The sequence below is a fragment of the Heliangelus exortis genome, chromosome 6 (genome assembly GCF_036169615.1).
Source record: "Heliangelus exortis chromosome 6, bHelExo1.hap1, whole genome shotgun sequence".
Lineage (NCBI taxonomy): Eukaryota > Metazoa > Chordata > Aves > Apodiformes > Trochilidae > Heliangelus > Heliangelus exortis.
This window is the reverse complement of record NC_092427.1, coordinates 6,280,340-6,305,368: the sequence shown is the minus strand read 5'-3', so window position 1 is coordinate 6,305,368 and position 25,029 is coordinate 6,280,340. Positions and strand designations below refer to the sequence as shown.

Genomic DNA, 25,029 nt, shown 5'->3' with positions numbered 1-25,029 from the left:
GGGCTGCAGTTCATCTCCTGCAAGGTGACTGCGTGCAGGTTTATGATAAACACAAATTTATTGTCTCCATTGGTGTGTGTGCATCTGCTCCTCTAGTTTCCCTCAGATTCTTAAATTATTTCACAATCAGAAGAAAATTGCGGTGATAGATTTGGGGGTTTTCTGCTGGATTTTTTTCCCCCTCTTCATTTGGCTCTGGGTGAAGATATAAATGTTTTCTTTGCTGTGGTATTTCTAGGAGGCTGTGGTAGGTGCAATGTATTAATAAACATGTTTAATAAGTACACTAATGAGTGTATTTTAGGCCTAGGACTGCTCATCCGTCTACATTACATATTATTGGGCTTTATCCAGAAATGCAGTTTTCCTTCTGGAAATAAAATAGAAAGATTTTTTTTAACCAGGGAGTTTGTTTTTGAAGTAGATTAAGTTGCTAACAAATATTATTTGAGCTTAGTGATAGCAGAATCAGGGCCAGTATTATAATCTTTCATATCAAATGGGGGAACTTCCTTTCATACAGGGTTTATCTAGTGTAGCCTTTATCCATGTAGTCTTTCAAAGAAAGATTTAGGTAGAACTGTTAATTCATACTGATGTTCTTTTTTTCAAAGAAATTGAAATTTTAATAATGAAAAATTAATATATACTGTACTAATGAAGAAGCTTATACATGAGGTTTATCTAGACAAAATTTTTTGTGTGTTTTCTCTCTGTTAACACTGCCTCCCCTTTCTGCTAGTACAGTTTTTTTCCACTGGGTCCTTTCAGAAAGAAGTCACTTTACAGGAGCTTAGGCTTCTGTAGCTTGGGTATTTTAACAGTTTTAATCTATCTTAGTATTTTTCATATCCTATAGCAATACATAGTAGCTTTTATTAAGATACTTACAATGTCTTTTTAATTCCCCAAATAACACTTGACATGTCAGGATTATATATAAGCGTAACATTTTTTTTTTTGAGCGTGTCTGGAAAGCACAATGAGCCTGATGGACGCTTACTTTTCACAGGCTGCTGTTTTAACCTCCCTAAGGCAATCAGAAGAGAACTTGCAGTAGTGTCTATAATGTGAATAATTTTGGATACATTTCTTTTTCATTTCTCTGAGATGCCTGTGAAAGAGACTGCTTCTGGAGATTCTCATCACCCGCTCTCTGCAATCCCAGCCCATTTACTGTGTCCTGTGAGGGGCACCTGAAATCACTTCACGTTTGAGATTATTGCTAAAAAGGCTACAGTGATTTTTTTATTTTATTTTTTTCACAGTGATTTTTTTTTTTTTTTTTTGGTGGTCAAACTTGTACTGCTGTATTGGAATGGAAAGAGAGGAACTGCTTGCATTTTCTTTTGTGTTTAGGACTTTAAGTTTCAATTTATAGCTTTAAATGATGCTTAAGTAAGGATGCTTAAGGAACTTATTTAAATACAGAACTTGACACTTTCAAACCGTGGTGAAGTCCGAGTATGTATCATTGCTTAATTAGAAGTTACAACCTAGATACAGAATTTATCATTCCTAGATGTTTTCAGGAGTCTTTAATGCAGGAAATTAGACTGGGTGTGCATAGTGACTTGCTTAAATTGTGTCTGTCTTTAATAAGGAAAATAAAATTTTAGAAGTTTGCAGGAATAGAGATATCTGTTAATTTGTTCTGGAATTAATAAAACACTTGTAAACAATTTTTAATAGATACTGAATTCACAGACACTTTTGTGTATTGAAGTGGAAACACATTAAGTAGCTTCTGGGAGGTTTGTTTGAAGAGATGTTAAGTTGTAGGCTTGGATGTGGGTACACTTAGAAAAGTGCATGTACAAAAGCAGAAAGAACTAAGAACAAATAAATGTTGAGCAGATACCCTGGAGCTAGTATGGGGCTATTTATCTGGGCCTTGTGCCCCTGAGAGGTTCTGTGGGGTTTCTTCTCGTGTCATGCACCTTGCTCTTATAGAGAGTAGATTTCCCATTGCTTGCTTTGCTGCCCATGTTGTGTTTTGGGGTCTTGAGGTATTTAGTGTTTTGGTTTTTTGTTTTTTTTTTTTTTTTTTTTCCTTTCCTTTTTTTTTTTTTTTCCTTTTTTCCTTTCTTTTTTTCCCCTCTCTCCCTTTCTTTTCTTTTTTCTTTTCCTTTTTTTTTTTTTTTTTTTTTTTTCTTTATATCCTGAGGTAACACTTAAGCAATTTCTAATTACTCTTTTCCTTGCTTGTTCAACCAGGGTCTGTTCTGTGCTTAATTGGATGTGATTCCATATTACATAGACTCTCTGTGGTGAGCTTCGTGGATAGGCATTTTATTTAGGTAATTGACTGTGCCTTCTTGTGGTGGGTCCCTGCTCAGATATCATCTCCTTTTCTGTGGCTGTGCAGTAATTTGGGTCTCATAGCCATATTTTCAGGGAGAATTGTTTAGAAAAGGTTCTGTCTGGCTGCTTTGATTAACTGGCAGACAAGCTGGCATCAGAATAAGACTCTCTCACTCAGCCTACTTCTGATGCCTGTACAAGTTTTGTTAGAGATGCAATGATTTCTCAGGATCATGATCCAAATATCTGATAGTAATTTGTGTAACCCAGAAATAGAGAAGGAGAAAAGCTCTTTTTTTGTTGTTTCTTTCCTTGGTATAAGATGGTCAGTCAGTGCCTGTGTAACATTTCCTTATGGTTTAAATGCTTTTTCCCAGTTGATACACCAGATATTGATCTTGCTAGCAAGCAAACCACTTCTGAGTTGGCCATTAGTGCCTCCCTTCTAGGAATATACTCTATGTGCTGTCACTTCTTCACTCCTGGGAGATGTGACATCTGTCACTCCTATGGGATCTGGGGACCATCAAGTGCTGGAAGTGGCAGCCACTTCAGTGAGCACTGGCAGCACAGAACTGAGCTGGGAGAGTCCACATGGCTTTGATGGGATGACCTTCTCCCAAGGAAAAGGAATCTCCAGCTTCTCCTGTATGGTCTAGAGAAGTTATGAACCTGCTTTTTTTTTTTTTTTTTTTTTCCAGTTGTACTGACAGCTTCTTCACCTGAAGGTAGGTTATGAACTGAACTGTAGGTTATTTCAGTCCTACTTTGGTGTTTGTACATCACAGTGATCCAGGTGAGGCATCAGGACCAGCCAGGTCAGTCCTATATTATCTGGATCTCCAACAGCTTGGCAATGTTTTGTGTCACTAATAACATTATTAACATAAACTGATATACTAAAATCATTTTTTAAAGTTCTTCCCTAGTAAATTCCTTCAGATGAAAACCATATGGCTCATATGTATATCTATATGTATATATGTATATATATATATATGTATATGTATATCTATATGTCTCTGTATATCTTGTATGAGATGAGGCTTGCCTGGGTTACCCTGCTAACTGCTGCATATTGTGGCAAGTGTGACTCCTGCTTTTTGGTATTGATTATTCCAAACCACAAATTTACAGTTGATTCTCAAGCCTTGGCTGCTGATGAAAACCTCTGCTAGCAATAGATTTATATGGATGATATTCACTGCTCCTTCCATACTACGGAAATACAATGGAACATTATTTTTAGATACTTTACATGTCAATCAAGCTTTTTTTTTGCTCACCCTCTTGCCTGTATTTTTATTTCTTGTAGTTCAGAGTGTTTTGGATTAAAATAAAGAGAAAATGAGGAACAACAATCAATTCACCCTTGGCTTTCACAGTCCCTTATTACACTTGCTAATTTATCAGTGGGTAGTTCCATCACTGGGTAGGTGCCTTCCTTTTGTGATGGTTATTGAGGATAATTTTAAATGCAACTTTTAAGTTTAGGCAATTTACGTAGTACTTCGGGAGATTAGTCATGTATAAAGAACTCTACACATTTGAGGGCTGCTCCTATAGCCCTCTTGTGTGGTTTTTTTAATGTTTGTCATAATAATAATTGATTTCTTTAGCAAGGTCTTTTACCCCTGAGTAAGAATTGCAGTTGGAAGCAGGCAAACTTTGGAAAATTGTCTGAAAGCCTTTGGTTAGAGCAGTCTTTCTCAAGTCAGAGTTCATATAGTGTTTATCAGAATGCACTGGGGTAAGGAAAAATGGTTTGGGTTTTATATTCTGCTGTGAGCTGTTTCCATGCTTCTGGGTTTTGGGGTCTTTTTTTTAAATTTTATTTTATTTTTTATTTTTGCCCCCATCAAATGATGCTCAATGAACCAGAATATTCATTTTCATGTTTCCTGTCCTTCCCTTCTATGTGTTTTTTAAGACACTGCCATTGCTTCTACCTCTGTGTTTTTAAAAGACATTAACAACACTGTCATCAGAAGAGAAAACGTGAGAGCTGCTAAATAGGATTATATTAAAATGATGATTTAATTGAGCTTTTACACACGATAAGAAGATTGTCTCATTTTGCTGAACTGCAGTTACCAGAGGTCCTTGACAAGAGAATGCCAAATTGCTTTTGGCGTTCATTAACACAGACTCCAAATCACTGCTAATTCTGCCTAGCAGGAAAAGCAACAGAACAGAAAAGTAGAGCCCATGTTTTTAAGCAGATTTATATTTGCAAATGCACATTTTCCTGTAAGTCAGGGGAAAAATCTTTCCACAGGACAAGCAATTATCTGTGTTTTTTTTCCTTTGACATAGAAGGTGGAATCATCCTAAGAAACAATTGCTGGCACAACAAAATCTCAGAAGTAGGACAGGAGACATTTTCTACTTTCTTCAGATCAATCTTTTTGTATAACTCAAAGCAATTGTAGTCCTTTAAAAACAAGATTCATGTACTGAACAAAAACTACATAGTAAATGTAGTTCTAACTCTAGTAGTAACCCAATTTCCCACTAGTTTTACCACATAAGGGAAAAAAAATAGGCAAAATTACAACCCAGCTCTTGTGCTGCCTCTGCAAAATATTGTCTGGTAGAGCAGTTTTTAAAGAAATGCCCAAAGCTTGCCGTGTATTTACTTCTTATTTATATTTACTTATATATATATACTTAAATATATATACTTATATATTTACTTAGATTTCTTTGTAATCATATCCATTGGATTACTGCTGCTATCAAGTCCTGCATGCAGTTCGGTTTCCCGTCTTTCTGAAGGAAGAAGATGCTAGAGGAGGGTAAAGTAGTACAAATAATCTGCAATAGAAGCCTGAGAACAAATGCAGATTTTAATATTAAAAGTGTTTATAGTACTAGTCCCAAATGCTTTCAGCAAGTAACAATGTCTCAGACTTGGGAAGCTATCAACAGCAGGGATTTTATTTAGTTTCAAGTACTGCCATTTCACTGCAGAAGCTGGTAAGCTCCAAGTGTAAATCCACGAAAAGACATTGTGCCAGCACCTATTTCTCCTGAAAGTTGACTCTATTTTTAATTGAATTCTGGAACACATGGAAAATGAAGGCTCAAGTCTGGTAAATTATCCACCCGTGTGCATCCTTCTACAAATGTTTATGCATTAGTCGACTCATTAATTCACCTAATTTTGGGGAAAAAAAATGTTAAAATTCTTTAACCTGCAGAAGTCTGAGAAGTTTGTCTCGACTAGTATGTGGGTTTTTAATGTCTTCCTAAAAAAAAAAGAAATTTTAGCTTACTCTAACCACCTTGGACTCCAGTGCACAAGATGCAAATCTAGTGTGCAAATGAGACTTGGGGCAGCCTCACTGACCATCTGGTTTTTAAAATACTCCTTATTGACACCCTGTGAGTGGGTCTTGGTCCTTCCCCTATAACAGTGTTTTATACTCCTTGCTTGCAGCTTACAGATGTGCCCAGGGTGACTAAATATGTTTTACTTGGCTATTAATAATGAGATGCAACTTCAGAACAACAGGAGCCAGTGAACTGATTTGGGTAGCCTTTGGTGTACAGACTCTTTATTCTTCCTCTAACCAAATGGAAATTAGTCCATTATGTGTTTACCAAATTTTAAGTTATTCAACCTGACATAGTTAAATATTTTTAATGAAATGCACAAGTATTAAGAATGAAGTAAATAGCATTTTTTATAACTGTGTTTTTTAAAGTTTTATAGAAACTTCCTTCTTGCTTCAGAGAGGAGTATGAGTAAGGCTTTATGAGAGGGTTGAAAGCAAGTGTGATGAATAGATAAAAGCAAAAGAAGTCTAAGGTAGATTTAAATTACTTGTTAATATAGACTTTAGTAATATGGTAAAAATAGATGCAATCATGAAGCCTGACTCTCTTAATACATTCCTTCAAGGTGATCTTATTCTAGCATTTCTTAAATGCTGATTGTTTGCAACTCTAAAATTGTTATAGTGCCCTATTTTGGATATAATGTAGCATGTCTGCAGCGTTTCCTCTGTAAGTATTTCTAGGAAAAAAAAGAAGAAGCTGAAGACAACAGAGGAGAAAATGTGGGAGGCATGAAAATGACCCCAGGGAATCAGAGAGGAAATGCAGGTGAACAGAGGGCTAGCTAGGAGGAGGAAGAAAATATTGTAGGGTGGGAAAGCCTGAGCAATCCAGCTGAGGAAAGCTGGCAGGGTTCATAACATGGTATCCCTTCTCTTTTGGGTAAAATCAACTGATATAGTGTGTGAAAGAACTAGAGGTGGAGGATGAGAAGAGTTTGGGGACTGAGAAAAAGCATGGAGTAGATGTGCAGCAACTGATTAAACTGAAGAGGTGAAAGAGAAGGGGGAGCTGAATAAAGGAGAGAGAATTGCATTGAAATGAGGGAAAGCTGCCTGGTTGTAAGACTTGCAGGAGATAAACCACAACTTGAGAGCTGATGTCAGCTGGTGTGAGCTTGTTGATGACATCTTCTAGTGGGAAGAAGAAGCAAAAAAAAAAGTTGAGGACCATACAGAATATCTTGTGTGCTTCATAGCTGTCTGATCCTACTTTGAGCAGAAGGTTGGACCTAGGGGCCTCCTGGGATAGGGAGATGCCAACCTGGATTATCCTGGTGACCATACGCATGGAAAAGGGGGGTCAGAGCAGGTAGGCAGTCAGTGAAATGCAGATAATTGTGCTGGGAAGGGATGTGTCTCAAATGAAGCTGATCTCCTGAGGAACCATGCCATGGATGTGGAGGGAAGGGACTGTGCAGACATGTAAATGCTCTGTGCTTCACTGGCCACATTACAGAAGCAGAGCTCAGGGAGGAAAGTTACCTTCTTTTTTTCCTCCCTTTATGCCATTCTTCAGTAAACCTGCACCCTAATGTTGTTGAGGAGACATAAAATAGAAAACCAGTTGAAAATACCTGTTTCAGTGAGTAAGATTGTTGAAACAGGGCTGCAAAACTGCTAAGGACATCACGATCACAAGGCCAAATAGGTCCTCACTCTCTAAGCCTCTCTCTGTGGGTAAAATAAATGTGGGGCTAGGAGTGAGCTGAAGGAATCTGGGTGATTAAGGAGTAGGTCAAAGTTTGAGCACGAGTGGTAGCTGTGTAGAGAGAAAAATGTAATTGGCTTTAGCACTCAAAGAAGGAGAAAAGAGGGAAGTAGTGGAATAAATTGGAAATTTCAAGAGTAGAGGCAGAGAAGTTCAACATTTTCAGCACTGTTTGATCCATAGGAGTGGGTGAGAGAGGAGAGATCTCTGCAGGAGACATCAGAACCACATCCCTCAAGTAGTCACTGTGACAACTCTAAGAGGTAAAGGGACTGTAGGTGGCTTTGGCTTTTTAGTGATGGAGGAGGTGTTTCTAAAGCAACGTGGTAGTAAGAGGGGATAGGTGGGAGTTAAGGGGGTTATGTGTAAAAAAGGTGTTGAAGAAAATGGAGAACTGGAATTTGGGCACCAGTGAGGAGGAGGTGATGACTTACTTCACTTTGTGTTGATAATTTTGCTCACAGTGTTCTGTGGGGCAGGGAGAGAAAAGGCAGGCTGATGCTATCTGCAGCATAGGAAAACCTAGGAGATTCTGGTTTTGTGTAAATGTTTCACACAGATTTGACATGGGTATGACTTTCATTCCATCTGAGTAGTAGTTTGGCCCATGTTCTATGTTCGGGTGCTTAATTTCTTAATTCAGACCTACCACTGCTGAATGCCTGAGTGGAAACCACTCCTTTGGTAGAACTGCCAGAGAGAAATTTCTTTCAGGAAGATTTATCCTTTCAGTGTGGGGGAGGGTTGTTAATCAGGGACCCACGAGGAAAAATGGTTCTGGATCCTTGTAGGCTGCAGTAGAGAAACCAGAGAACACTTCAAGTTACAAGTAGAGCTCTGAAGCCCTGAAATATGAAATTAACTGATAATTTCATAGGTCACGTTCTTTCCTATAAATCCAACTCATCTGCTCTCCTGGAGGGGAGACAGAACAACTGGGCTGACTTCTCATTATCTCTTCCTATGGCGTATCCTTATTGAATTACTGCCAGGTAGAGGCAGCAGATGCTCATCAAGCCACTGCAGGACTCCTCTGTTAATTGAACTGTAATGGGGATGACAGCAGGGAAGGTCAGGATGATGGGACCAGTGATGCAACATGAACTCTGGTAAGAACAACCTGCATGGGCAATTGACCTTGCTTAAATAATATTATACTGAGGGCTTTTATCAGTTGATATCATTATGATTATTTTTTCCTATCAATACTGCAATAGTGTCAGGGACCCCTGTGTGAGTTATAGTACATTATGTTCAGGGCAAATATATTTCTCACCCTAAAGAGATTAGGCTTTCCAGTGTGATAAAATACAGTGAGTGACTATAAGCAGCTACAGGGGAAAAGAGATGGGAATGAAGAAGGTAACAGTAACAAATTTTAAAATATAGCTTTAGTCAATTCGATGCTCCAACTGCTGTAAAGGATGGGATCATTCTTTCTAACAGCCCTTGTGGCAATTTGGTATTATTGTTGTTGTCATGCATAGTTAATCTTGGGGTGAAAGCATGTCCACCTTCAAATAAATGTGCAGATGCTATGATGCTATTAATAGCTTTTGATATGAAAACCGTTTTCCTCCGCCTGGTTCTGTGACTCTTGCAAAGTGCCTGGGAATTCCTGAGTTCCAGGCACACATCTGAGTGACAGGTTCTGAGCCAGAGGGTTTGCCTGGTGTGTCTTCCACTCCATGGGAAACAATGAGATTCGATGCTGTGAGCTCTCAGCTGCTGTGAGCATCTTCTGGGGAGGAACATTTTTCCTTGCTATGGTCACTGCAGGGGGGAAATGAGGTCTGGAAGCCTTTCCCCGAGAAGTCTTGCAGAGTAGCATGAAAAAGCTTGGTGTAAGTGGTGACTTGTGTACATCTGAAGATAAATTCCAGCTAAAACCCAAATGCTGCTTTTCAGCACAAGCTGTGTATTATGCCCCTGTGTTCAGAAGCAGTTTTTAGAAGTTCTTTATCCCAATGTCACTTTTTTTTTTCTTTTCTTTTTTAATAATCGTGTGTGCAGCTTTCACTCTGTCCTTTGGTTTTTTGTTTGTTTTGTTTCAATAGTATAATTTTTATTAACCCTTTCACTACAATGCCTGCCTGGGCCAGTTGGCATCAATGACTGGGACATCTGTTACTAAATGGGTGGAAGGCAAATGAATCAATAGGGAGGCATCACAAAATGTATTCGACTAATTTACTTTGGCAACTCTAACAGCCATTATTTGAAGTATATATTCTTACACAGGACCTGACATGAACAGTTTTGTTTTTTCTGTAGGAATGATGAAGTCCTGGCTGTAAGAATCTTCATTAGAAGATTTCACTGGTGATGTTTGACAAAAACACAGTGTCAGTGTTTGATTAAGAGTTTTCCTCTGTAGCTTTCCCCTTTTTTGCAGTGGTCAGTTTATTGTTTGCATTGTGTTGTGCTCCATATCCTCCCCTTTCCTACCAATTTGTACCTTAGTGGGCTGAATTAAACAGCTGATGGCAGAGGATTCATTGGAGTAAATGTTTATTTCAGCACTTTGGAAATGAGTTTTTTGAGATGGAATTTATCTTGTGCATCTCTGTGTCCCTTCATATTGGCTTATCTGGTATAGACTAAAGCCAGGTAACAAAAAGACAACGTAGTAACAAATAGATACAAACAGAGGTACAAATATTGTGGAAAAAAAATAATCTTAATGCGAGTGTTACAGCAGAAAGAGCACTTTATGCATTCAAAAAGTATTGAAATTGGCCTCAGCATCTTTGTACAAAAGCAGGGATGTTTTAGCCATACTCACCAATATCTAGAGGCTCAAAACTGAACCCAATGTGTGTTGTCTCTGGAAATAAATGAGGGGTTAAAACTGTAACATTTTCCTGTCTATCTGTAGTTAATTTGTTTGGTCAGATGCTTGGGTGTGTGCATTCAGGCAGCTGCTCTGATTTTTCATAGAATAAAATGTGTAGAATATATCAATTTCAGTTGAAGATATGCTTCAGCTCCTCTAGTCCTGTGGCAAGGAAGCAGATGGTCCTTCCCCTGCTAAGCAGAACCTAAGTCTTTGCTGAGTTCATATGCTTGGTGGTACTTGATTGTATTACTTTGACCTTGTGTTTAAGATTGATAAACTGTGTGGTGGCCACGTTCCAGGGAGGACGAAAAAAAAACACTGACCCACAGCCCGCAATGCTGTGTTAGTGTCAAATAATATAAAGTAGTATCAAAATGCAGAAGAAAATCACTGCAGTAAAGCAATTTAATTTCGGTGAACTTTAATGGGAATGCTAGAAAAATCTGCTGTTGTTCCTGCAGCAGGGGTTATGAGGTGACTTTTGCTTTTTTTTTGAAACTTTGCTGCCTTGTAATTGGTGACTTTGAGGTTTTCTGTTGTCTTCATTGTGAGTGGTCAAACTGGCAGAGTGGGGAGCTTGTCCTGAGTCTGATTTCCAGGTTTGCCTTTTGTAGGAAAATCATTTCAAATACTGGTTTTCAAATGGTATTAAACTGCTAAATGTGCATTATGTGCAGCGTTTTGTCAGTGAAGTGAGAGTAATCCTCTTTGAACAACTTGCAATAGCATTTACTGAAATGGCTTGGGAAGCAGTGCCAGCTCCCTTCCCCTTTGTCTGCTTAATTGCAATTTAACAGTAATCCAAGATCTATGCAACTGTGACGGCAATTCTTAGATATAGCTGAGCTTGAAAGGACTTTTAGTTCATCCAGTGCCAATGATAAAAGCTACAGTCGAGTAGTATAGTGATAATGGACTCAAAGTTTTCTCTAACCATTGAAAAATAAACAAAAAGAAACTTTATTCCCCTCAAAGCTATAAAGTTTTGCTGTCACGGACAGGATGTGCTATAGTGAGAAAGCAGAACTGAGCTTATTCTGAGTTGTGTTTTGCTGTGCTGACCAAAAAACCTGCCATGAGACAGCATCCAGGTATAGGTTATACACATAAAACCCATAAAAACACCTCAATTTTATGTAGGTTCAGGGCGTGAAAGTACTATTTACACATACTCTGTTCTTGTGCTGCACCCTGGGTGTTTGGTATCCTCCTGTCAGAGGCAGTGTCTGGGACTTTGCAGATATTTGGTTAGAACTGCTGCAGCCTGCCTTGTATTTGAATAAACATAGAAAAGTGCACAAGCAGTGTGAAAAGGTTACTTAAAAGTTATTGGACACTTTCTGTGTTCCGCTGCTCAGAAAAAAACCAAAGAAATCAATGCCTGAGTTCACAAGAGAAACCTATTGACAGTCTTGAGCATTTTGATCTTAATTGCTCTGTGCTTGTTCCTGCTGCGAGGAGTATGATAGCAGCTTGAAGAACATTTGTGAAGGTAAATGAGCCTATTTTGAGTGTTAAGACATAATACCAAGAGCACCAAAATGTTCATGGCAGTTAAATACCACTGGGGAGTCCAAGATTTGGGTAACCTTTGGGAACTTACATACTGAGTCAGGCACTGAAGGATTTTTGGAAATGTTGGAGTACTCTGGTTCTTGAATGTCTTTCCTCCCTGCTTGAGGGGCATGGGGGCTGTAGAGGTTTAAAAATAAAATTGTCCTGATATTCCTTACCTGCAGGGTGCCTTTCACTAACTTCTGAATCCTTGACTTTGAAATCTCCTGGCTCTCCTGGCAGGGTTGGAGCTCCACATGTGCATGTGCAAACAAAGCAAGTTTTGCTTCAGCTACACTTAACTGATCTTCTGAACTGGGTTCTTTGGAAAGGTCTGAAATCATACAGACTTTTTATTCTTGAAAGGCAACTGTGTTCCCACAGAGTCCATTGGAAGCTCTTAAGATTGAAGGAGATGCAGCAGCAGCATCGTTTCACAGAACTGTTCTGCTCTATCAGCGTTTTAATTATACTTTTTTTACTGATGGAAAGTGTATTCTCTGGTGTTTGCTTTAATGCAGTCATAATGTATCACTTTGAGCTCCCTTGCTGGAACATCTTTTATTATAATCCACTTAGCTGAGTTTAATTATAAACTTCGAAATTCAAAACTGCTTTTGTTACATTTTTAGGATGTACAAAAACTAAGGTGGGAAAACTTAGGATTCATGGTTTTCACCCCAAACAAATCGATGGAAGGTATGAAGTAACTCATTGGCGGTACAGTTGTTTTGTGTTCCTGCTTTTAATGCCCAGGATCTTCCATTGCTTTGAGAAAATAAACAAAAAATACTAAAAAAAAACAAAAAACAACAAACAACCAAAAAACTAAACAGATTCTTACAATTTGAATATAGAGATCACCAATATAGAATATAGAATAGCACCTGTATATAGAATATAGAGATCACCTGTGTATTGAGGAAAGTTAAGATTTATACATGAAAATGGGCCAAGGTGAATTTATGTTCAACTTTGCCATTCTGGAGGTTGTGCAGGCTTGGGTTTTCCCAGTCCAGAGCAGGCTGGTTTAGATGGAAATTTAGAGTTTCCTGTATGCAGATGTGATAAGACCAGATGTTCTTTCAGGGTTATTTACCCTTACAGTTATTGTAGTAAATTACCAAAGAACTGTGAAACTTCATGTTTTGGTTCCTGATGAGTTGTCAACCTGAGGTATAAATGTAGCTCGTTCACACTCTGAGTTTTTAATCCAGGGTTTTCTAAAATGCCTCTGGAAGAAGAGTAATTATTCTTAGCTGATGTTTGGACATGAAAAAGTAGAGGTGTAGGAAATCAAACTACTCTTCTCATATATGCAAAGTCACTCTGCTGAAATTAAGGGGGGTGCTTGTGGAATCGAGTGTCAGCGCCAGAGTGTGACTATGACTTTTTGCACAGGCTGTCTCTGCAGCTGGAGCTGGAATGAATTTGGGGTGCCCCCAAAAGACTGTCTTCTTCCGCACGTGTCAGTGGAAAGAGATGTAGTGTTTGTTTTCCGTATGGGTGTAAAAGCAATTTAGTGTGGCTGTGTTCATGAAATAAAAAGCTGGGCAGTATATGTGACACCCGTGCCATGAGCACATCTGCACCTGTACCTGAGTGTCTGCTCCTAGTTTGATGGAGGTGACTGTGCACACACTTACATTTTGTTACACTCAGTACCTGTAGCGGTAGTATTAACGATTTTTTTGGGAATATGTCCCCAGGGAGGGTCTGCACTGCATGTCTGTGGTGATCAGCCTTTGCTGTTACAAGCCAGGCATTCTTCTGGCTGGGGACTGAATAGAATTATTTTTTTTTTTTTTTGGGTAACAGCTTTTGCAGCAGGCAGGGAAGATTATACTGGTATCTCTGAGGATAAAGAGTACACTATGAACATCCATATTATCTTGGAATATCACAATGAATGGCTTAGAGCTGTGTGTAGCTGGCAAATAATTGCATAATTACTGCTTATGCTTGTGTTAAGAAAATTTATTCATGGTTAATAATGCTTATCTTTGTGCTAGACACCTGCCAAACAATTTATAGCCATGCATATGGTCTGCAATCGCATTATTTTGTTGCTATTGAAAGTGTTTGGGATTATTCTAATTGCCTCACGTATTTTAAGTGGATGGTGCTCCCAGATGTCCTTGCTAGATTTACCTGGGAAGATTTACCTGGGGAGGGAAGGTCAGAACTCTCAGTGAACTCAGGGGGAACTGATATGTGGAAAGGCTGAAAGTATGTCTCAGGTTTAGGCCGGTTTAAGTTGATCTTTTTCTAAGTTTAGTAATAAATACTGTGTAATTCCATGTTGGAACAGAGCTAGATTGAACCCTCTTAAACCACAGAAATGATGCAGAATGACTGAAGAAACCTCTTGTTCCATGGAAACTCACAGAAGGACCAAGGGGTCCCTTCTCTACTGCGCAATATTTATGGAGTGGGGAGTCAAAACTGGACCATCAATCTTTTGTATTGCAGTGTTGGATGCTTTGGAGACTCTGATGTGTCTTGGACTAACCTGGTGCCTGTCACTTGGAAACATCTGATTCTCATCTTTAGCTCCTGGATAGCTGAGCAGTGGCTGGAGAAAGGGAAAAGCTTCCCGGAGCCTTTTTATCTTCCTGGGCTAAGCAGCAATTAGATCAGGATTTAGCTGCTGGATATTTCAGTGACATTGGAAATGAAATTAAGTTTTGAACACTCTGAAATAAGATATTTATTTGTCATCTGTAGGCATATTTATTTATTTGTAATATTTGGACACTATATCTAATACTGTGTTTTCAGCAGAAATGCAGGTTTCTAAAGTAAGTCTGTTATTTAAATTAGTTTTATTCAATCCTGTCATTAAGATAATTAGCAGTGGATTAGATAATGTAAATGCATTGTAATGATCATTAGAAAATTTTCATGTGGCCTTTTCAAGGCTGGTTGTGTATTCCCAGCCATTACAGATAATGTATGATATCCTCTTTTTCCTGAGCAAGATTCCATGCAAACCAAACAAAATTAAAAGCATGCTTGTGACTAATCCTTCAAATATGCAAAAACAACACCTCATTATTTTATTTCATGAGAATCTATTAGTGCAGAATATTAATTGGCTAGAGCTCTATTAGGCTGTTGAACAGATCCATTTAATCAGTTTTGTGAAAGCAAGATGTTTTTCAGAGTGAAACACACATCTTGAACATATTTAAGCAATTCCACGAATTTAACCATGACTAGTCTTGGTGAAGTAAATTTTTTAAAATTAAGTTTTATTGTTTTTTCTCTGCTTTTCCTCCCTATTTGCCAGTTTACAGCTAGCCATGTTGACACACTGGGAGCTGAGATATACTATAACTAAATTTGATGTGTTGGTGACCTTCGTAATGTAATTTATTCATGTTTCTGGAAAAAGCATATGTTGCCTGTGCAATAATTTTTTATCGTATCTGGACAGAACAGCCACTGTTCCAAATTGTGTTGTACAAACCCAGACACACAGACAAATTTTTATTGTGCTTTGCTGTGGTGTAAATCAGTGGACTCCATTGAGCTCGGCTGGGGTGGGTGAGATTAGAATCAGTCTCATGGTGTCCAATTTATTTCTATTTTTTCTGACTTAATGTCATCTCTGTTCTTGCTCCATGGGGAGCAGCAGCAGTTATCTTTGTAGTCCTGCCCAAGGAATGAACATATGTGAAACCTCTTGTTTTGGGCAGGAGGCTGCTTCTCCCAGGGATTTATTGCTGTTTACTGACCCTTTGAATGCTGAGATGAAGGCAGTGTGGTGAGCTGATGAGCACTACTGGTGCTTCATTAACAAGCTCAGCATCTTTATCATCTGTTATCAAGGGCTTAAGGTGTGTTGTTTTTCCAGCATTCTTTCTGAACCTGGAGAGCTGCCCCACAATTCTGATGAGCATTGTTTGTGCAGCTCTGGATATGCTGGCTCCTCTCCAACACTTCTATCTGAGCATCTGAGTAATTCCTTTGCTTGTTTTGCATTTTTGGGTGTGAAGTGTTGGAGCCAATGTCACTAATTCCTCCCCTTTCCCTTGACAGAAAGTTGGTGACTCTGTTTTCTGCCTGTCACAGATGGTAACTGCAATGCTGAAGACACTGGGCAAGTTGTTCCTCCTCAGCTCTTCTGTGTGAGGTGAGCAGCCACCTAGACAGGCAAAAATTTATTACATTATACCTGAGGGACCCATTTTTTCCCCAAAAAACTTCCCTACTGTGCTTTTTTTTATATTGGTGAGGAACGAGGTCCTGTGTGTCTCATTCTGAAGGATGCTTAAGATTTCTGAGCTTGTGCTTCATGTGAGGCCACTTGTATTCTGTGTTACATTATCCAGGTGTTGGGAGTTATGTTCTGACAGAAATGTGAATTCTGAATTAAATTAACCTGGAAGACATGAGCAAAGCAATAAATCTGGTTCCTTGTCTGCATTACTCTGCTGGTCAGCTTGCTGGGTTTTCAGGTCTTACCTGAAATCCTGCTCCTCTGAAATGCCAGAATGGATTAAACCCGATAACAGATAAAACATTTTATCTTCCACTCTACTTAATCGATATCTGATTATATGTAATTGCATTAATTTATCATGATAGAAAGTGTTTCAAAGTAATTTAAATACAGCTTGAAATTAAAAGTTTTGCTCTATATTCATTATGTGTGATTTTCAGGTTTATCTTCAGTTTCTTATCAAGACTGATGCTGTGTATTATGTATTATGACAATGTTGCTTTTCATAAGGTTAGGAATATAATGGAATTTTTTGGTCTAACCTTCTAATAACTGATAATTTTAATGAAAATCATCAAGATTATGCCAATAAGGATAAGTCTTGAAGACAGGTGTTATAACTCTCCTTAAACTAATATGGATGTTATGGTTTTTGCCTATAAAAGTAGGATTAATCACTAATAAGTACAACTGCATCAAGAATTTTAACATGCCATAAATACTTCAGTTATTACAAAAAAAATTAACATGCCAATTTACATCAGAAACTCACTCTTGTTTGGTGTGTCACATACCATGGATGGGTTTTGTGACTTCAAAACTGTTTCCTCTTGAATGTGGATGAATCCACAATAGCTTGAAATTAATGTAAAATCTCCCTGGATAAGTGGCAGGTTGGTCTACCCTGGGGATGAGAGAAGCAGAGATTTGAATTATTGGGTTGAATCAGAAGTTCTAAAATGTTATTTTCTTGTATGACTTTCTTAATGTCTCTTGTTTTGGAGCTTTTCCAGTGTATATAAACAGTGTGAACATTCACTGCAGGGAGCATTTAGAAGTCAGACTCCTGCTTCTCATGGGAGACCCAGAGAGACATTCCTCCTGCCTTCCAGTGCCACACAGTGATGGTTTTAATGAGCTGTATGGTGTAAAACTCCTCCAGTAAGAGGACTTGATCCATTCCTGTCACGATCACAACATGACTGGTATTTGTCTGAAGTGCTGGAGTGCCTAATTAAAATGCCTTAGTTGGAGAGAGACCTCTCCAGAGTAACTGGTTGCTGGTTGAGCTCAAAGATCAGGGACTTAAATGCAGGTTCCAGATTCCAGAGGAATGCCAGAATAATGTGTAAGTTTTCTCTGTCAGGCTGGTTCCTCATGCACTGTTAAGCAGCAGCCCCTGCTTCTCCTGTTGCTTTTGTGCATGGATGTAAAACGCTTCCTCGTCTGGTATTTTCAGTTTTCAGGGATCTTGAGTTCTGTATTCAGAGCTGAATTTTACACCTGGAATCCATTCTCAGCTTTGGCTCAGTCTGCCTAGAGAATGGTAATATTCATGCTGAAGACAAATAGAGAAAAGGCTGCACACATCACAGACCATTATCGAATTGCTCACCATTTATTTGCACTGGTAGATTTCTTTTCGAAAACCTGCTAAAAGCATTTAGATGGCTGCCTTTCCAGGATGGGCCTGCAGGTCCTCTGGGACCTGGCTTTCTCCTTTCTCTCTCTCCCCTCATATTTTTTCCCTCTCTTTCTCTTTGAGTGAAGCCTCCATAACAGACTTGTTCTCAACCAGTCTGGCACACAGGGACTATGAAATGTACAGTGGCCATCAGGTTGCCCTTAGGCTGAGCCTGTTGTTTTGGTGTTTTAAGTCATTTAGCAAGCTTCTGTTGATTGATTTATTGATTTATTGGTTAATTCTAGGACCAAAGAAGACAAGAGACTGAATTATCTGAATTATGCTTCTACAACAGAACTGGGTTTCTCCTCACTGGGCATGGCAGAGCCTGGGAAAGTCCTTCCTTTTGTTTGTTCTCTTAATGTTGCAAACAACTGATCTGGAAGCCAGGAGAGGTCATCAGTTTATCTGGAAAACAGGTAGGAAAAAGATATGTTGGTTTATCTACTGCATTTGAAGATGCAGTGATTGCTTTTTCTTCATTCTGTTTTAACTCAATAATAACTTAAAAAAGTCTGATAATGTCTTCAAATTCTTTTTAATAACTGAAAAATAGGGGGATTTAATTGCTATTTTAAATTACTAATCTTCACGCCTGTTGCAGTTATGTACAAGAGTGACCCTGGAGTGTAATTCTTTACTCCTGAATGCTTTTATCCAGTAGTAAAATTCCTATTGGATCCTAATATCATCAACTTAATGTTGCTTCATTTGAAACATTTAATAATTTTCTTTTTTTTTGGTGTTTAAATGGAAAGGGCACATCAGTGTCTTTCAGGATGAGCTGAGCCAGAAGTCCATACTCATGGCTGATCTTATTCATGCTTAACATTTCGTTGGTACATTTAGTGAATTATTTCTGTCTATCAGTCAGACACATGCACTGGTTGAATGCTCAAGATTGGGCACACACAACGTTTCAAAAATTTGGGAAGAGACATTTATAACAGTGAGAGGGGGAAGGCAACTAAGAAATGGTGTGGTACAAATGCATAACATAAAGAGTGAAACATTGGATGCTAATTTTGTAGCACAGCACAACAACAAAGGATATTCAGTGAAGTGGAAAGATTGGAAAATTTGGGAAATGTTTACTCAAAGTACTTACTGAAAAAAAATGTATGACTTAACCAGGGGTTTCATGTCCAGGATCTCTTTGAGGTTTGGCCTTTTGTATCTGAGCAACTGAGCGATTAAATTTGATGGAAAAATTATTTCCCCCTGTTTTTCAGAAAGGTTCTTTGCTGTTTCGGTTGTTTTTTTTTGTTTGTTTTGGTTTTTTTTTTTTTTTTGTTTTTTTTTTTTTAATTGTGCTTCTATAGAAGGTAAGAGACTGAATTACCTGAATATGGAAACCATAATTCTGGGAGGGCTCCTGTCCTGGTAGCTTCTCATCCTGGCCGCTGGGCTGGGGACGTGTTGGTTAAGTACAATCTGATGCTGTATTTCTAAAGACCTTTTTTTTTCTCCACAATGTCATGCATGTAAAATGAAGAGGAATAAACGACAGCATAAACTGTCTTTTTCCACTTCACTGTTAGTTATGTGACTTTTTTGAACAGGCCTTGAAAGGTAGAGTTGTTTTCTTAAGACAAATTAGACCCTTCAGTGCTGTCTTCTCTTCAGATCTGAAGCATATTGTAGTGTCGGTCTTCAGGGACGTGCATTGGAAGTCATAAAAAATTAATTTTACTTGATGATTCCAGCTGACTATAAAGAGTTATTGATGCTTCAAAGGCATCTGAGACAGATGTATTTAGAACTAAAAAAGGTTGGTACACAGGCTTGCATGGATGCGGGCTGCTGGGCTCCCAAGCCCTGTGATGAGCTCCTCATACAACAGAAAATTGTCAGTTTTTTGGACTCTCAGAGTGAATTAGAAATATCTGAGCTCTCGAGAGTTCTTTTAAAAACCTTAAATCCTAATGGTATTTTCATCCACTTTCTCAGTTTAGGTAGTGACTAAAGGTGGAAAATAATTTTGAGTTAATGTTTTCTGGGTGAAAATAACCTGGGAGTTTGCATCACATGAATGATCCTGTCTGGCAAAAATGAAGATTTTTTTTTTTTCCCCCCACTCGAGTTAAATGTTTTTATATTTGCAAACAAAATTTTCATTTTTTTAATTGGAACATTTTGTTCAAAATGCAATAAAAGTTAAACCTAAACCTGAGATACTTAGTTCTAGGTTGAAACAAATAGTATGTTCACAGAAAATATGTTGTTTTGCTAAGAAACAAAGTCTTGTTTGCCAAGGCAGGTCTTTCTCTGCTATAGTAGTGAAGGAGCAGCATTTCTAAATCCTGAATCTTTGTCTTTTGCTTTTGTCCTACTAAATAACAAAATGAGTTGAGGTTTCAGTAGGTTGAATTGTTATTTTTTTGGAGCAAAAATCTTTTTAAAAAGGAAGTGAATGTCTTTTGCAGTGTCAAGGCACAGAAAATAAGCTAATGGCTTTCTTTCGGTAGTTCTGTTTATATTGCAGATTTAATTTGACTCATGTGGAAGCACGGATATCAAAATAAAATTGCAGTGACCTTAAAATGAACAGTAAATAGCAGTTTGCTATGAGGGTGGCATATGTGGTGTACATTTATGTCCACTTTTTGCATTGTGTTCGAAATGATTTTTCAGGTACAGTTAACCAGAAAGGTGTGTCTTGCTTTCAAAATTTACAGGGAAATGTTTTGGGAAGAGAGAGATGGTAACTTGAATGGAGTAGGTGGATCCAGAGAGGAAGTGGGGTTAGAGTAACCTGCTGCTGCATGATGTTATAATAATACAATAGCTTTGAGGTGTAGGTCATGGATATCTTGGCCCGATGAGATCTGTGGCTTGTGTTATAATAGTAATTAAAAAAATCAGCCCATAGTTTGAGAATTTCTGTGGCCAATTAAAAAAAAAAAGAAAAAATTAAATAAAAGCACAGTACAGTGAGCCCAAAATGAAGTAGCTTTAATGTCAGAACTGAGCAAGTCCATTCTGAATGTGTTTTTAGGTACTAAAATAAATTTTCCTGACGCATAGAGAGATCCAGAGTTGCATCCTTAATATGGATGGGAGAGGGGGGAAACCATCATGCCAGCACTGAAGTTTATAAGTGGGCTTTTTCAGCTGACTCCTTGGCTGTATCCAATGAAGACTCAGGCATTTTCATACTGGGCTTGATGGTCCTGGTAAAGGTGAAAGCAGTAGTATTGAAATCATTGTGTTTACAAATAAACCCCAGGCTCTCTATTTCTAAAATTTAAGAACTTGGCAGTGTGAGGTAGGTTATACAAACTCTTCCCTCAGCTAGTTGAAGGGCTTTGCATTTTTCTTATTTCTGAACTGTCTGAAACCCATTTATTTTTGCCTTTTGGTTTCTAGACGTGATGTATTAATGTCTAAATATCTGAACACTGCATCTTTTGGTTTCAAGACAGTTCTTGTTGCGTACTTATTTTGTGACCACCAGCCTAAACATGAAAGCAATAATTATACCAGTTAAATTACTCAGCAGCCTCAAACAGTGGAATAATTTTCTAACACTTGCTAACTAACAAAGCAGTTCTAGTTATAGAATCTTGGGAAAATTTAATTGGATCTAAATCCTTGTAAATTAATAGTGTTTAATGCAATAACCAATTAGCAATTTGCATATTTCACCATGTTGATTTTTCTCAACTCCCAAATGATCCTAAAAATGTCTGGATTTTCTCTGATGCAAATATGACTCTGTTTTAATGATGGCCATTCCAGCTTTTGAAACTGTAGGTAGAATATGAATATATACACATGAATCCAAAGCATGATTCTAGTTGGTTTATTTTTTTGGTGAAACTTTAAAATTTAGTTCTAAAGTCTAAATTAAATTGAAAGTACGTGCAACAAAGGAAATATTTTGGGTGCTTTACAGGAGAAGGGCTGATAATTAGGATTAAAACTGCTGGAAATTGAACTATTCCCAGGGATGCCCACAGTTGCTACATGGGTAGGTTGCAGACTCACCATCACTGCTGTCTTCAGCTCCTCCATAAAACCTTCATAAGCCTCAAGAACCATCCATGTGCTATTTTCCCCCAAATCCTAACAGAAATAATAGGGATAAGGGACATATCCCAGAAAGGTGGCTGTTGTAGCTGAAGCAGTGATGTGGCTTTTTTTTCAGTAAGGAAACTTTTAAAAAGAAACCAAACCAACCCCCCCCATATTTTTCTAGGGTGAAAATGTTCTGATTTTTTAGGAAAACAGTTTTCTAATTTTGGTAAGAAGCTATTTTGCATGTAAGTAATTTTCTGTGTGCTGCAGAAGGGAGGAAGTAGACTATTAGAAACCCAGATGTGATGTCGCAGTGAGTTCTCCATCTGTAATTCTCTCCAAAAAAAAAAAAAAAATTTAGCCCAGCAGGAGCATGGGCCCTGTTATGAAGGGAAGAGCACTGAAAGTGAGGTATCAGGCTGGGAAATGGCCTTGTAATACAGCTGATCACAGCAGAGAGATATTACCTGAGGAAGGAACCATTAATCTGCTGCTGTTTGTGGCCTTCTGAGAGCTGGGTGGGGTGAGCCAGAAGTTTTCTTGCCCCAGGTGAACACAAAAACCCGTTAGTTCAGAATTAATACCCAGATTTGAAAGTCTTTCTTAAACTAGGGTTAGAAAATGGGTTTTGATCATTAGTTTTTGGTTTTTTTCTTTTTTTTTTTCCCCCCCGAAACAATCTGTGATAGAAAGGGTATGGAATGAACTTTTCAGAGAACAACTTCTAATGTGGAGGAACTTTTGAACTGTTGTGAGTGTGGGTGACCCAACTAGGGCTAAGATGAAAAAGGTCTTTTGTTCTCAGATAATACTGCCATAAAATACCCTGTCTCAAGATCTTAATTTCAGGAAGGCCCAGTGCTGGTATGGAAGTAACTTTGACCTTGCATCCTAAAGACCCACTTTTACCTACATAAACCAAATGTTTAAAGGAGTCCAGATCTTCAAAGGACAATAGACCTCAAACCTTCTGTAAAAACATTCAAAGTTATCTGTGCAACAAGTAGTATTTTTCAAAAAGCTCTGCAAGGTGAAGAATGAGAATCTACTCCACATTAAATAGTCTTTTTGTTTTGTTTTTTTAATTTTTTTTTAAATTCAATAAGACAATTCATGAATGATGTGCAAATGTCTCTGTGTGGTATCTGGAAATTTTAGGATATTTCTTGGGACTGTCTGACACTTCTAAACTTACTTTGAGGCAACTATTCTAATTGCAGGTTGTTCTTACGCCATCTTGATGGATGGAATTTTAAATATTGAAACTCTATACTGAAAATTCAGCCTTGATTTAATAAAATTTTTAATGATTTGAAGGTTGTTCACTATACTGAGAGTTTAGGACTGCAGTGGCTCTCTTGAGTTATAAATTCCAATCTTGTCATATCAACAGCAGCAATAAAAAACCTCTATTGAGTTCCATTCTGTGACTGGTCAGATTGCTGTCATCAACTTGATGATTGAAACATTGTTCTAGAATGATGAGCCCTTATTTATTTTAACTTTCCCTTTTAATTTTATTGATGATCACGTTATACTTCTGTAGTTGAGCCAGACTATTCTTTAGGAGCAACTACCAAAAGAGTTATAAAAATTAATTTAATGGTGAATTAAGGACACCAAGCTATTCTGGACCTCTGCTGCTGTGTTGGATAGGTGTGCACAGCAGCCTATTGCCTGTCCACCTGGGTCCTGTCCACTGTAACTTCTGGATTTTTAGTTCATCCACAGGGCTTATGAAAATCTCAGAGTGGGGGATATGGCTCTGTTGGCCCAGAGAGTCATCCAGTGTTGGATACATCAGAATTATTTGTGGAGGTTTTGGAAGCATACTCAGAGATGCAGAAATGCTTGAACCTCATGCCCTTTTTCCATAACTGTAAAACCTGGTATGTTCTTATTAGCTCTTCTTTCCTGGAGAGACTTTTAAGTCACCAGTGGGAGGTTTTAGGTGGCACTGCTTAAAGAAAGAATCGCTGGCTTTGATTTTCCTTCCTAGAAGAACACACTACAGCCAAATAAAAAAAGGCAAAGGAGGAACTGAGATGACACTTAAAATATGTGAAATTAACACTTTATTTGCTTAGAGATAACAGGCAGGTTCTGGTTCCTCCATGGAAATGGGATGGCTGTAGAGCATGGGCTCTGCTTGTGAGTTCTGCTGTGAGCTTTTCCAGCACGTGCCTGGTAATTTGTTACTGTTGGACTTGCAAAACTATTTCAATAGTTCTTTTCCAAAAAGGCTCCACACTTGAACAAATATCTTTGTCTAAGCGACATCAAATGTTCACTAGGTGGTGGTTTAAACTGGATTACACAGGGGATTCACACTAATCTTTTAATGTCCTTCTTCCCTTCCTGAGAATAATAGTTTTTGAGAACAAGGTGCTTTTTTCCTGGTTTTTGTTGGTATTGGGAAAAGTATAAGTTAGGAGTCTTATCCTTTTCTTTCCTCAACAGTTACTATGGGAACAGAGCTGCAGGTCACAGGGGAAAATCTGCAAAAGTGGTTTCTCTTAAACTGTTTGTTTAGAAAAAAAAAAGAAAAGATAGCTTATTACTGGAATTGTGGCACTTTTCATTCAACTTTGTGGGATTGTATTGTTGTACATATTTCACTCATGAAAGAAGCACAGTGAGTGGCAAGAAAAACAGATGGAGACGTTTTTGTACGTTTTCCTTGGGGTTAATATTTTTTTAATTGAATGCAGCTGTTGGAAGGATTTCTGTTGTTATGTATAGGCAGAGCATTAAGAGTGGGTGATCGCATTTTCAGGCTGTTTCAGTGGAGTTCTGGGCTTAATTATTCTGCTGCCCTTGTTCAGAACCCTACAGGTTTTGGCTTTTTTTTTTTTTTTTTTTTTTTTAAATAAATTATGGCTTAAGTTAGTTAGAATAAGAGTTTCACTTCACCATTTAATTGAACGATTTCAGTACATAGGGATAATCACTTCCTCATTCAGCTCTTGTGTAAAGCAGAATTTTTTTGTTGTGGATTGTGTTGTTTTTTATTGTGAAAATACACAAAATTATATTATAAATCCTTAAAATGCATTTGTTACTTTCAGTATGAAAACAATACAGCTGACTCTTTCTCTAGGGACTTCAGTTTTGGATAGTCTGCCCACTAATACCCTAGAAAAGCTTTTTTTTTTTCTTAAAAAAATTAATTCAAATCAAAAGCCAGGAACAAGAAACAGAGAAGTTGGAAGGGGTGAGAGATATTTCCTGGTAATCCAGATTATTGGCAATTCCCATGGTTTATTTTAATCACCCTTAACTAATTGCTACGTTAAATGGGCATTTCATTATATTTAGTGGGTTTGAATATATAGACTTCAGTTTGCA

General features: G+C 38.0%; 1 protein-coding gene across 1 annotated transcript in view; it reads left to right on the top strand.

Moving 5' to 3' along the window:
* THSD7B (thrombospondin type 1 domain containing 7B) overlaps nt 1-25,029 on the top strand; it is a 313,731-nt gene that overhangs the window by 36,153 nt on the left and 252,549 nt on the right. Inside the window, exons 2-3 of the mRNA XM_071746457.1 lie at nt 15,794-15,887; nt 17,907-18,080. Of these exons, the coding sequence (XP_071602558.1) occupies nt 17,942-18,080 (139 nt within the window). The 5' untranslated portion in view covers nt 15,794-15,887; nt 17,907-17,941. The remainder of the gene's footprint in view (nt 1-15,793; nt 15,888-17,906; nt 18,081-25,029) is intronic.